This window comes from Hirundo rustica, chromosome 1, assembly GCF_015227805.2.
Source record: "Hirundo rustica isolate bHirRus1 chromosome 1, bHirRus1.pri.v3, whole genome shotgun sequence".
NCBI classification, from domain to species: Eukaryota; Metazoa; Chordata; class Aves; order Passeriformes; family Hirundinidae; genus Hirundo; species Hirundo rustica.
Genome location: NC_053450.1, coordinates 3,272,317 through 3,286,055, shown reverse-complemented (window position 1 = coordinate 3,286,055; position 13,739 = coordinate 3,272,317). Strand labels below are relative to the sequence as shown.

Here is a 13,739-nt window from a genome sequence, read left to right as displayed (position 1 = left end):
AAGTTATTTCTGGATGACACCACAATAATTACCTGAGCAGAGAACAATTTTTACCAGGAGAAAAGATGATTCACTTGTCTTTTCAGTATGATGGCATAATGTTAATTTAGACTGTCCCAAAATTCTTATTCTGAACCGTAGACCATATTATCAGCACTTGGTTTGGGTAGAAAAGCTAATATTAAACTTGTAGCTCTGTTTTGCTCAGTATTTCTCATTTTTCTTTGGTTTTACTTCTTGGAGGGCAGTTTGAGATTACTGTTTGCCACTAAGCAAATATTATCAAACTCCAGAAAGTGAATGGAACCTCAGTTCGTTTTCTCTTGAATCTTTCAATCTTTTTATTTTTCGATTGCTAAATTGGAAGGTCTCAATTTTGCATGTGTAAAGGTAATAAAAATGAGAAAAACATGCTAATAAAAATGTAAATTTATAGATGATCCTTTAACTCCTTTGTGTCTCACAGGTTTTAGAGACCTACATGTTTCACTCTTTCCTTAAAGCTCGTCTGAGCAGAAAGATGGATGCTTTCGCTCGGCTTGACTTGAGTACCCAGTCTGAAGAGGACAGGTAGAGTTTGCTCAGTTCTTATTCTGGTTTTGACTCTTCTGTCGGTGTTAGTGATAAGAATCCTTTTGACTGTATTGGTATGAGATCAGATCATCTATAAATAAGATAATGATTAATTATTAACTCATTTAATTATGATTATTGTAAAAGGGTTACGTGCACAGATGGCTGTTGAAATTGTTGATTTAGTCCTATTATACAAAAAAGAAAATAAAATGGGCAGTAATTTAGTGTGCGTGCGAGTTCTGAAACTAGTAATGTGCTATTTTTATTTACCTCAGGCTGGATTTGATGTTTCCCACCCCCAGAAGGCTGACGATAGAGAAAATGGCTTCCAGGCGAATCAGTGCCGAGCGCAAGGCCAGCCGGCGCATGGTGATCAGCATGCCCAACCTGCAGGACATCAAACTGCCAGAGGGCCCCACCAGGAACTCCTCGCTTCGAAAAGTCGAAACAGCTGTTGGTAAGGGAAGATTGTGATGGACAAAGACACTTCCGTTGTCTTTTGGGGTGACATCACTGAGTAATTGTCACAGAAACACTGTCCGCTGCTGGGAGGAAATGATGGGCTGAGTCCCTTTGAGCTGGGGCCTGTCTGTGCTTGCCCTTGTTGTGAAGTCAGTCTGTAGCCTGCTGTAAGTTTTGCTGGACCACCAAAGTGTGATTGGTCCCAGTGGGATTGATATTGGAGAATGGATTCCTGAGCCCTCACCCACCTTATGTCCAGTTCTCTACTATTCCTAATTTAAACACAGGCTTAAGCTTATCACTGTTTAGAAAGAACTCCATGAGGCTTTTTTTCCCCTTTTTAAAATTAACTTTTCCAGAATTGATGTTATCTGATTAGGAAATATTCTCATAACAGGAGTGATAGATACAGAAACGTATTTGTTTCCCTAGTTGTAATCCTTCTTGTTTCTTGTAATTGCTTGTTGCTGTGATGGGGATTCTGTTTGCTCTTTGTAGTATTGCTGGTTGTGAGGATACTTACACTCCTACTCCTTTCCCTGATCAATGTACTCTCTTGGTGTTTGTTTCTAGCTATGAGAACGCCCTCCAAATCCATCACCACATTCAAAATCCCTGAAATTCACTTTCCTCTGATGTTCCAGTGTGTTCACTCCTACTACACAGACTTCTTCAACCACCTCAGCAAAGCTATCAGTACCTTACCCCCCGAGAACTCCGCATTGCTGGCAAGGTACTTCTACCTCCGGGGCCTTGTTAGCTTGATGCAAGGGAAACTACTAAATGCACTTTCTGACTTTCAGAACCTAGAAAAAACAGACTTAAGAATTTTCCCTACTGATCTTGTAAGAAAAATAGTGGAGACCCTGCCTCGCTCGGAGCGCTTGCAGGCAGACCGCAAACCTGAGCTCAAGAGGCTGATAAGTCGAGTGATGGAAAAACAAAGGGAAGTTCTGAAAATAGATGACCATGTAAAAAATTTCGAATTGCCAAAAACACACATGCAGCTGGATGATTTTGTGAAGAGAATTCAGGAGTCTGGGATTGTCAGGGATATAGACACTATCCACCGGTTATTCGATGCCCTGACAGTAGGTGAGTATAACTTCGTTGGGGGGGTTTCGATTAGTATTTAGCATTGTCACATGAAAAAGGGAGATTTGCTCAAGCCCTTCACTGAGCAGCTGCTGCATGAGGAGAGGTTCCACTGTCCAGGGTCAACTGCCAAACAAAGAGCTCTCTCCTGGGTGTCCTTTACTGCCAGCCACTGCCAGCACCTTTGCAGGACTCACATTAACAGCTTAAAGACGAGCGCTCCCTATTAGTAAAATTATCAGAGGTTAAAGTTTGAGAATTGCTGGTTCTAATGTCTGACTGCAAAAATACATTTAAAGCAATATATTCATTCAAAGCATTATATGGACAAGCTCTTTTCTCCAGTAAGAGCCAGTTTGAAATATTTATTCAGTGTGCCTAGAGTATGATTCTTACCCAGTAGGTGATCCTATGGGCGAAAAGAAAGGTTCAGCCTGTTGACTGATCCCAGAATTTATATGGAATCTTCTCTAACTTCTCCCTATTCTAAACTCACTTTTGTACTATTCCTTTATGTTTAGGTGGAGCTGGAGTCACACATTTTGCTCAGTGAGGGGTGGTTGTACCCTGGGGGAAGTCTCAGGGTAGTGCCTGAAATACCCTTGGGATGGAACATGTGCCTAGAAGGTCTATACTTATATGCACAATAAAGAGGCACAATTTGACAGTTAGTGTCTTTCTAAATCCATCTTCCTGTACAAAGCTGTGTAATAATTTCTCACACTAAAGGGGTTTAAAAAAATTTTAGGACAGCAGAAACAAATTGATCCTGAAACATTCAGAGACTTCTACAACTACTGGAAAGAAACTGAAGCAGAAGCCCAGGAGGTGAATCTGCCACCAGCAGTAATCGAGCATCTAGATAAAAATGAATGTGTCTACAAGTTATCCTCATCAGTTAAAACTAACTATGGTGTAGGGAAAATAGCTCTGACCCAGAAGCGCTTGTTCCTCTTGACTGAAGGAGGCCGTCCTGGCTACGTCCCCATTGCTGCTTTCAGGGATATAGAGGTGAGCATTAACTTCTGTCCTCTGGCGTGCCTGTGGATATAGGTTGTGTCCTATTCTCCAGAATGAGCTGGCTCTCAACATAAAGTTTTAGTAAGGAGAGTAGAAAACAGTGCTAAAGTCACTTATGTGGGTGATTAGGTAAAATTCTGGGGGTTTGGATCAAAAATTTCATGACTGACAATCAAGAGGTTATAACCTCAGAGAAATGTGGAGTGCAGCACATAGGGTATGGAATAGATAAGTTTAAAAACATGAGCATTAAATGTGCTCATGTGACTGAAGTATCAGTGGTCAGCTTATATCCACTGTGGAGCTAAAGCTGTATGGTGATGTTTAAACTTAATTTCATAAATCCAGCTCTGCTTAATGGTGCATATGGACAACGGAAATAATTAGCTGTAATTAGAGAAAGCTGCCCTGTGGGCTCAGTGCTGAATTTTATCTGTTATTTGGGTACATTCTCCTTGTTTTCTCTTCCCTGTAACTTTCCAGGATGTTAAGAGCACAACTGTAGCTTTCCTTCTTTTGAGAATACCTACTCTGAGGATTAAAACATTATCTAAAAAAGAAGTCTTTGAAGCCAACCTTAAAACTGAGTGTGATCTCTGGTACCTGATAGTGAAAGAAATGTGGGCTGGAAAGAAAATGGCATATGATCACAAGGTATAAATACAGGAATTTGTAACCAAATAATATGGATAATGTGCTTTCTGTCTCTGTTCTAAATAATTCATGCACTAATCTTAGAATTTCATGGTGCTTCTCTCCCATGAAGAAAGATCCAGCTTGGAAATGGGTGTCCATCCTATGTCTGCTGTCTTTTCATATGTTTGGGGCTTTTTTGCATATCCTGTATCAAGGTTGTGTCAGCTCTGAAGTATTCCTGTAATAACGCTGGCTTCTGACTCCCTGCTCCAACACCTGGCTTGGAACATGGGATGTGGGAGTGGGGTCTGACAGCAAGTGACAGGAATTGTGCTGCAGAGCAGCAACTGCTTGGTGCTTGTGCTAAGCATGACACGTGTTGTGATTTTGAGCGCGGTGTCTTGTAAGAATAATGAGCAAGAAGAGATAAACTACAGTAAGACTTCTGTCTTTAGGATCCTCAGTATATCCAGCAAGCACTGACAAATGTTCTCCTGATGGATGCTGTGGTTGGTGCCCTGCAGTCCTCCAAAAGTATCTATGCAGCCTCTAAACTGTCTTATTTTGACAGGATGAAAAATGAAGGTCAGTCACAGCAATGCTACAAAGCCTGTTGGTGTTGCATCATCTCTTTCTGCTCTTTCAGTGTGTATTCTGTTTTTCAAACTGGTTATGTATTGAGATACAAATAAGACATTAGCCTGATTGCACTTTCACAAATGCAATTTATTTAAGATAAGTAGAAAGCTTAGGGTTTGTTATTTCCTTTTTTTTTTTTTCCTTTTTCCCCTCACCCCCCTTTTTTGTTTGTTTTTGGTTTGTTTTTGATTTTTGCTTCTGTCTCCATCTTGGATGCTGTGTTTTTGTCTTGGCTTTTTAGATCCCTGGGGTAGTGGATGTCTCTGCTACCAGAATTCATACAAATGGTGTTTGTCATCTCAGCTAAAGCTAGAGGGAAAATGTGAATGAATGGTGTAGAATTGCTATCTCATAAGAATTGCTGTTCTATTTCAGACTTAAATGTGCACTTAATTACCTTCTAAAAATCTATTTTAGTGCCTATGATGGTCCCCAAAACAACTTCAGAGACACTAAAGCACAAGATCAACCCCTCAGCTGGTGAGACATTTCCACAGGCAATAGATGTTTTGCTTTATACTCCAGGTAAGGTCATTTATTGCTCTCTTTAGGTTAGCCCAGCTCTAATTAGCCTATAAAGCACATTATCTTATAACACCTGGTATTATGCCTGCCTGATGTGTTCATGTTCTGACATGGATTGGTTGTGTGTTGAATATTAAACCAGAAAAATCATTTTAAAAAGAACAGTAATGTTGCATATTAAGATACTCCAAGGCATAGTTTTCACTGTCTTAATTTGCCTTTCTCTGCACATGTGCCTTATCACAGACTTCAGTTCTGTGTTAATGGCCTGATTTCTCATTAAGATTTCTGGCTCACTTACTGAGCCAGTTGGGTAGGTGGATGGATGATGCTCCCCCATTGATCAATATTCATTGTTAGGTTTTTATTTTTCAGTACAATCCTATGAGGGAGTTAGTTTGAACCAGAGTGCAAGGAATAGCGTAGAGGGTGTTGAATTCAGTGGTGCTTTTCTTTCTTTCTTCATAATATGAGAGGCTTTGATGGAGTAGACAAGAATGAGTGGATTTATTAGTTGTATTTATAGGGCTTAAAAGCCTTCCTGCAATCTCAGTGAGCTCAGCTCTTAGTCATCAATAAAAGACATTATCTCTGCTCTGAGTATCTTTGGAGGGTAAGATTAAATCATTGGGTGAACTCAGCAAACAGATGATAACAAGCACAGATGCATTGTGAGAACTGTGTCAGTCAATAACTGATGATGTAAATTCCAGGAGATGCATTTCATTACAAACCTGCTCTGCCTAATAATGACTTTCTCACAGGTCTCCAAAAGTATTTTGTTTTCTTTTACCTCTCTCATATTCTCTACTTTATTTCTAGGGCATCTTGACCCTTCAGAAAGACTGGACAATGCTCATCCAAAACTCTGGTGTGCTTTGAATGAGGGGAAGGTGGTGGTCTTTGATGCCTCTACCTGGTCTATCCAGCAACACTGCTTCAAAATGGGCCGCTCTAAACTGGTAAGAGTGGCACAGGATCACAGTTCCTGCTTCAGCTGGGTGTGGTTTTGTTGCTGTAGCCTGTCTGACCCTGAATCACATCGTTCCTTAAATGTTGAGTTGTCTGGGCTCCAGTTAACCTGGAAAAGTGGAGATTTTTGAGAAAAGCTGAAAGGAGGCTAAATGGATTAATAATAAAACATGTCAATTGATGAGAAGTGATGGATTGGATTTGGGAGGACCTTATGGGTTCTTGGGGCAGGGAAGCAGGGCTGAAACAGTTGAGGAAAAAGAATAAAAGACAACCCAAAGAGAGGATGAGAATGGGAATCCCAGGAATAGATAAAAATTCACCCATACTGAAGAACTGGAGATTAGGAAGAGGTGTAAGAAAGCAAGGTAGATGCTATTGAAAGAGAGATGGAGTTCTAAAAGAAAGTGTCTCAACCAGCAGGTGGGAGGGAGTGATTTGTGCAAGACCACCTGAAAGAGTAACTCTCTGTAAAAAGGAAATCTGAACCAGTTATGGAGCCTGGGTGAAAAACAGACAGTAGAGAGAACACACAGGAAAAGGGAATGGACATGTTACTTGTGTGAAAGAAAAGAGAAATTGCTGTGGGTGAGTGTGGGAGAGAGCCAAAAAGGGAGGGGTAAAGCTGATGGTGAAGAGCTGGGTGGAGGAAAGATGGAATTCCAGAAGAGTCAGATACCTAAAAGAAGACAAAAAAAATATCAGCGCATCGTGGCTGGAGGGAGATAAATGAAGAGTGTGTAATGGAGGGGAGGGACATTCCAGAGACAGTAGAGGAGACAATATTTTCTCAAACACTAGTTTTAGCTGAAGTAGGAAGTGTGGATATATTGGACAGTTAGGCTGGCTTTCAATCCACAGGAAAGGAGCACAATAACTTCTGTGTTTCCCCTCATGCCCTCTGTAACTTTTACTTTGTTTGGGCCAGGAAGCAAACCTATAGTCAGTCCCTAAGATAAATTATTAATGCTGTTTACTGAAGGAAACTTTGCAAAGAGGTTTGTCCTCTCATTATTTATAGAACAGAGCAAAGGATAGAACACTGGAGAGCCAAGTCTTCATCTCTAACAGCGATCACCAGCACACTGTAGCATCTGAATACAGCCTTTTCCATATAACATCAAAGACTGACTTCTCTTCTAGGCTTTATTTAACCCGGCTTTTTCTCCACAGACTTGCATGGTCATGGTGGAACAGAGTCAAGTGTGGATTGGTTCTCAGGACTCCATTATTTATATCATCAACACCCACAGTATGTCTTGTAATAAGCAACTGAATGATCATCGCTCTGATGTTACAGACATCATTGTGGAGATGAAGAATGGAACACCCAGGTAGATCTAATTTGATTTTCCTAGATGTTGAAAGAATTTATTGTTTTAAATGGGAGAGTTTATCCTACTAATAAAGTTTTCATTTAGTTCATTTTTGTAACTCCCGTATTGTGTTTGTAAATGAAGAATTTCCTTTTTAAATAAAGAGCACTGTGTAGTTCGGAACAAAGAGAATAAAGGAATGTTCTTTTGGATCTGGATGAGAACAGCCAAGAGCTGGCAGCATCCAGTGAAAAATTGATACAGATGCCGTTTAAAGACCATTTGAGCATGTAATTGACTACATGTTTACAGCAAGCTTCTGGATTTTTCCTGCCTGATAATAAAAGAAATAATACATTTATTGTTCTCTTCAGGCAATATGCTTTTGATCTTTTGGTAGCACTGGGAAGAGTGTTGGCTGAAGGTCTTAATCTGCTGTCTTCCCATGGGAAAAGCAACTCCAAGGTCAATAGGTCTGCCAGTGGTGCAGCAGGTGTAACTCGGTTCCAGGAAGAATTTGTTTAAGTGTTTTTGGAACCTTCTAAAAAAGGTTTGCTCATTCTAAGACAACAAATGTTAAAGGTAAAAAGAAAAGGCACAATATAATTTGTTTTCTCAGGTGCAGTAACAAAGAACACTTTGAGATATTTTTGTTCTTACACAAGAGAAAATTCATCAGGCAAGATTGTTCAGAGGAATTACAGGGAATGTTTTGTTTTGAGTGCTCTACTCCTCATGCATGATGTAAGGTGCTCTCATTCACTGAGCTCTGAGTTAGCCTGCCAGTGTTTCTAATTGATACAGAGTTTGTAGAGGATAATCTTGAAGATCATTAAAAAATGAACATTAATTTGGCTTACTACAAAATTGGTTACTTTGCAAGTAAGTCTTTTCTGTGTTTTCACTCTTTTCTGGACATGAATGCACCCTATACTTCTTGATTTTTTTTTAATCTGTGCCAACAGTGAAGCATATTCCAGCAGTTTAGATGGAATGGTGATTGCTTGGAACATCAGCACTCTCAAAGTGAACCGTGTCTTTCAGCTGCCCTGCCAGAATCTCACCTCTATGAAGCTTCACAATGACCAACTGTGGTGCTGTAAGTCCCTTCCTCAAATCGTAATAATTACAAAAATCATCTTCACATAAAGAAACGAGACAGTTGTTGGATGTTCCATTTTATTTTGCTTTTTTCATTCATGTGTTGTAGAGATGGAAGAAGTGGGCACCTCTGTTACTAACTCTGTATCATTAATATTGAAGGTACCAGAAACTGCATTCTTGTAGTGTCAACTCACGAGTTTTGGCTGCAGATGAAAATCGAGCACCACCTGAAGGATGTGTGTTCCTCTTTTCTTGGCTTCCAGCTCTTTCCCGAGGTATTGCACTTACTCTGTTGATAAAGTTTGAAGGAGGCAGGGCCATGTGGCATTACAAGCCCTGGTTATTTTGATACATTTTAAGTCAGCAGTGCTTAAATGTGTCTTTCTGTGCTTTAGAGAGATGAAGTGTGGGCCTCTTATTCGGGGAGTAGTGATCTGTACATTTGGAACACCAAAGACCTTTCAAGCGCGCCTCAAAAGATTCATCTTCAGGATTGCTCCGAGATTACTTGTATGATAAGAGTTAAAAATCAGGTGAGAGACATCTGGACTGGTTTTTCCTCTTGTGGATTTCTTTACTGAAGTTTTGTTGGTTTGCAGCTGTCAGGGGCTGTCACTGCTTCCTCACTGGGTGTGTGCATAAGTACGCAAGGTTTGGAATGCTGATTCCTCTTTTAAATCAGAGAAGCTGAAGACTGCCCAACACAAATGGCTCTTTGTAGGTGTACCCCAAAATGCATGGCAAGGCAATGCCCTCATCAGTAATTAAATGTGTGGTGACATTTATTAGCTATTGACATTTCCAGGGAACTGTAGAAACTGAAAGTTTAGGTCCTTTGATATTTTATCTCAGGGCTTCTCAGACTAAGCCTTGAAAAAAGGTTACCAGACAAACAAAAAATGCCAATTAATTGGCCTGTTTTTGTAGATGACCTTTTCCTTGATTAGTTGCCACATCCTAATTCAGGACAGACCAAAGGATTCCTGCAGGCATCTCGTGTCCCTGTTGCTATTGGCCTCTGTGTACCTGCTTTTACGTGGTATCAGCAGCTGTGCAAATGATTGTAGTTGTGCTACCACAGGGGCTCATTCAGAGAGACTCTGCAAATAAATAGCTAATGTATAATAATAATAATAATATTAATAATAATAACGTAATAGATAAATGTTGCTGGGAAAGCAACTTTTGGAGTATTTTTCTCTGATTTTCCTTTTTTTTTTTTTAAATTAATTATTATTATTATGGAATAGGGACGTTTTCTCTGTATTCAGCCTCTGGTTAGAATTTTGTACTACAATGGAAAATCATTTTAGGATATTCTTCCCCAAGGCAGAGATTAATATATTTAACCTCTGTTTCAAGGGAGTGAGAGGATTGTTTGGAACTCCCAAGGCATTAAGCTCTCTTTTATTCTACTGAAGAACTTTCTTCCTTTCTCTTCTCTTCTTTAAGTAATTTATGAATAAGTTAAACAATACTGAGCCTGGTACTGACCCTTGGGGGACACCACTAGTGACAGGCTCCAACCAAACCCTGTGCCACCACTTGTACTCCTGTTCCCTCTACACAGCAATGAGTTATGGACAGTGAACTTGCAGCCTGGCAAAGGCTGACAACGACATTGGTAGGGCTGTCAGTCACAGGCTTTAATTAAAAACAAGCCATTGTTTTTCTTTAGGAAACTGGAGAGAAACCCAGCTGCATGCTGTGTCTATCTGAAACAGGATGTGTTCTGTCTGGCACCTTGGCCTATGTCTTTTATTACCTATTATTTGACCCAATCTCTGTGGCTGTGATTTCATTTTGGACTTGCTGGTGCCACAGTTCCCTGGAGAGCATCAGGTTCATGAATTTCACTGCCAGTCCTGTACAGAGAAGTACTTTCTTCTCAGTGAAACTGAACTATTACTGGTTCCCACATGTCCCTGACTTCCTTAATTTCAGGGTGGAACAGTGGTTGGTTCTGCATTCAGTTGTCTACACTTCTGTTAGTTGGTAAACCTTTTGTAAAGGCTCCTCAGCTGCTTTCTCTTCAACCTAAGGAGTGATGGCTTCTCCATCTTCCCTATGAGGGTGGTGAGGCCCTGGCACAGATTTCCCAGAGAAGCTGTGGATGCCCCATCCCATTCAAGGCCAGGTTGGATGGAGCTCTGAGCAACCTGGTCTCATGGAAGCTGTCCCTGACCATGGCAGGGGGTTGAAATGAAATACTTGAAGTCCCCTTCAACCCAAGCCATTTTCTGATCTTTGCTTATATGACATCTGTTCCTTTCTCTTGGCAGTTTTAGTTGCTCTCCCCTGGATTTTCTCTGCTCTTGCAGTACAAGAGCACACTGTGCCTTAAAGAGGGGTAAGGGAGAGCAGCCCCAGTGCTGGCACAGTTGGCAGCTGAATGTTCCAGCATGGGGCACTGGGGGTTTCCTGAACTGAGGGAACCAGAGGGGAGCAGAGACACCCACCAGGAGCCCTCAGCTCATGCCACAGCAGCTGAGGAGACCTAGAGGGGGCCAGGACCAATGGTGGCCAAGCCCCTTATTTACATTGATGAGGAAATTTTCAGTGTTTCCCTTTTCCAGCAAGCATGAGGGAACCTTCACTGTACCAATGTGCCACATGAACCTCCTCAACTGTGTCCTGGACTGAAATGTGAAATAGTGAAAATGGCTGTGGGTTTGTTTTGTTCCCCCAGCTGTGGGTTGGCAGCAGTGGGAGGCTGCAGGGCAAGAGCAAAGGGAAGATCTATGTGGTCAGTGCTGAGAGGAAGAGTGTGGAGAAGGAGCTGGTTGGCCACGCTGATGCGGTGAAGGCGCTGTGCTCGGCGGAGGACAGGTACGTCCTCAGCGGCTCTGGGAAGGAAGAAGGGAAGATTGCCATTTGGAAGGCTGGATAGAGCAGCTATTCCTATTGTATTTGCATCCTCTGGGGAAAAGCAAAGACATGGGACTGTGTTTACTTCAGCATTTTGCATTTATTTCAACCACCTGCCAGTGTTATTGTCTTGTATTTATTGGGTTTCCATCCCTATGTTGTAGAAAATGGAAATCAAAGCAAATCTCCCCTCACACCTTGTCCTGCTCCTGCACATTTGTAAAAGAAACAGAAATGAGAGAAGACAGGTCACTGTCTTCAAATTGGACATGAAGTGATGTGGAGGGTTGGGGTTTCCTGGCTGGGGCAGGTCACATTGGGAACACCAGAGCCAAATCAGTAATTCCATGGGAGCTCTTTCTCAGTGTTGCAAGGTTACTTAAAAACGTATTTTATGATGTCTTTACCGCCTGTAATAGGTGGAAAAGGGCACTGAAAGGAAAAAACCAAGTACACTTGGACTTACAGAGTTGTCACTGTGAACATCTTTCTGAGCTCAGAGCTGGAGGTGGGCAGTGTCCCTTACCCTTGGTGGGATTTCTGGGGCTGTTGTGTTTAAAATGCAGACACACACACAGGCTCTCCCCAACTGCACTGAAAGCTCCTCCAGCTCAAACAGGGTATTTCCAATGAATATTTTAGTTTTCAAATTTTTTTTTTCTTTTAAAACAATGCACAGCGCTTGGCATTTGGAACAGTTTGGGAAACTGATTATTTTTTATCTAAAGCATTAATTTATTTAATTCCTGTACATATTGTACTTGCTTTTGGAAGCACCTCTCTGCACAGTCTCTGTGCAGACCAACCTCTGCCCCTCCTCCCTTCAGTTCCTATTTCTGCAATCAGAGGAACTGCTGTTATTTTGGGTAGAACCTGCTTAATTTTTAAGTTCTGCACAATCCTGAAACTCCTCCTCAATCCCTGGAGTGAGCACCAGAGGCTGCAGCCTGGAGGAGTCTCAAGAGCAGCATTCCCTGATTGGTGCCTGATGCATGCTGGTTTTTCCACTGATGACATTTATCTGCAAGTAAAACAATAAATCTGTGCAGAATAGTTTTATCTGCATCAGTGCAGGGCGGAAAACAGTATCTAAAAGACTGTAAATAGAAGGACAAAATGGGCTGCTATTTTTTAAAATAAATATAAACCAGTGTAGGGCTAAAAAGAAGGGAAAATATTATGACTAGAAATTTTATGACTGTATAATATTTCTGCTGATTAAAGTTTTTATCATATCATGGTAACAGAAATTTTACTTTTTTAGCTTTTGTATCAATTTAAGAATATTAAACACTATATTCATACTCTGGTCTCTGTACTTCGTTCTTTTTCCTGTGTAACTTGATACTCCAGAACGATGATTTTAGCGCTGGCTTGCATCCTCTCTGCGTGCTGTAAAGTATAATTGCCTGGGGTTTTCTCTCTGCATGTTCTTCTTTCTGAAACAGCTTCTGCTGTAATGTGTCCCCTTTTGAGCCCCATATCTGTGAATTTCAGGTTCCTTCTTTGCTCCTCTGGCTTGGCCAGGCTGCTTGGGGTAAGTGGCAGGAATTATATTTTGAATTCAAAGATATGCAAGGGCTATTCATGAACTTTCTCTGGCTGCAGAAATGAGCCAGCTGCACCAGCCTGCTGCCCACCTGCTGCTGTCTTCATTGATTTTCATTCCTGGCATATTTTTTAAACCTGGTTTTGTCTTCTTAACTGGTTTTTAGGTGCTCACTGACCATCTCAGCTTTGCTCCAGGATTTCAGCTGAGGGAAATGGACCTGCAGTCACAGCACTGTGAGGTTCTTTCAGTTCTCAGTAGAGTTGCAGGTACTTCCCGTGAGCCCCTTGGTGGTGGGAAGGCACAGGTGGAGAATCCTCTGAGCTCCTCAGAGCCCATCTTTGCCCCGTTGCCAGCTGAGAGCTTGGCCAGGTGTAGTTGCCTCTCTGGGTCACTGTCTCCCAGGGAAGGGACAAAGGGAGCAGGAGCTGCCCCTGGCAGGAGAAGGGAGGCTGTGAGTGACCGAGCTGAGCACATTCCATCCTTCCCTGGCCCTAAGGCCATGCTGCTGTTGGGGTTGGTCAGCCTCTGTCTGAGACTCTTCAGTCCAGCTTGTGTTGCCATCCCCCTCTCTTCTCTCTCAGGGAAATGTTGCTTGTTTCTTGGAAACCTCAAGGCTAATGTTTGTTCAGGTCCTTTTTGCTGTTTTTTTTATTCCTGGTCTCCCAACCTGAAAAACCTGAGGGGAACAGAGAGACCTGCCAGGAGCCCACAGTGCTCTTGGTCCTATGGTCCAGTGTTTGGAGGCACTGTGTAGAGCAGGGAGTTGCACTCGATGATCCATATAGGTCATTTCCAAACTGAGCTGTTCTGTGATTCTTTGATCAAACCAAGGGATGGCAGTGTCTGCTTCCAGAAATAACCCGGCTGCGGTGATGGGAGCCGCTTGGAAATTTAGGCTGTTTTGTGCTGGCTGTGATCTCCCCAGTAGGGCCATGCAGGGAGGAAACAGCCCCTATCTCTGCCTCCCAGCCTGT

At 41.9% G+C, this 13,739-nt stretch overlaps 1 protein-coding gene across 3 annotated transcripts in view; it reads left to right on the top strand.

The window, feature by feature from the left end:
- DENND3 (DENN domain containing 3) overlaps positions 1-12,518 on the top strand; it is a 31,629-nt gene extending 19,111 nt beyond the window's left edge. For 2 of the 3 annotated variants that reach the window (XM_040069389.2, XM_040069413.2), the window contains 13 exons: positions 467-570; positions 852-1,033; positions 1,612-2,133; positions 2,882-3,144; positions 3,637-3,807; positions 4,245-4,374; positions 4,846-4,953; positions 5,776-5,915; positions 7,099-7,259; positions 8,207-8,340; positions 8,505-8,620; positions 8,741-8,878; positions 11,035-12,518. In XM_040069389.2, coding sequence (XP_039925323.1) covers positions 467-570; positions 852-1,033; positions 1,612-2,133; positions 2,882-3,144; positions 3,637-3,807; positions 4,245-4,374; positions 4,846-4,953; positions 5,776-5,915; positions 7,099-7,259; positions 8,207-8,340; positions 8,505-8,620; positions 8,741-8,878; positions 11,035-11,235 — 2,370 coding nt within the window. In that variant the 3' untranslated portion in view covers positions 11,236-12,518. Of the gene's footprint in view, positions 1-466; positions 571-851; positions 1,034-1,611; positions 2,134-2,881; positions 3,145-3,636; positions 3,808-4,244; positions 4,375-4,845; positions 4,954-5,775; positions 5,916-7,098; positions 7,260-7,615; positions 8,341-8,504; positions 8,621-8,740; positions 8,879-11,034 lie in introns of those variants that run through there. The other variant, XM_058421655.1, reaches the window with a different exon arrangement.
- The last annotated feature ends 1,221 nt before the right edge of the window (positions 12,519-13,739 follow it).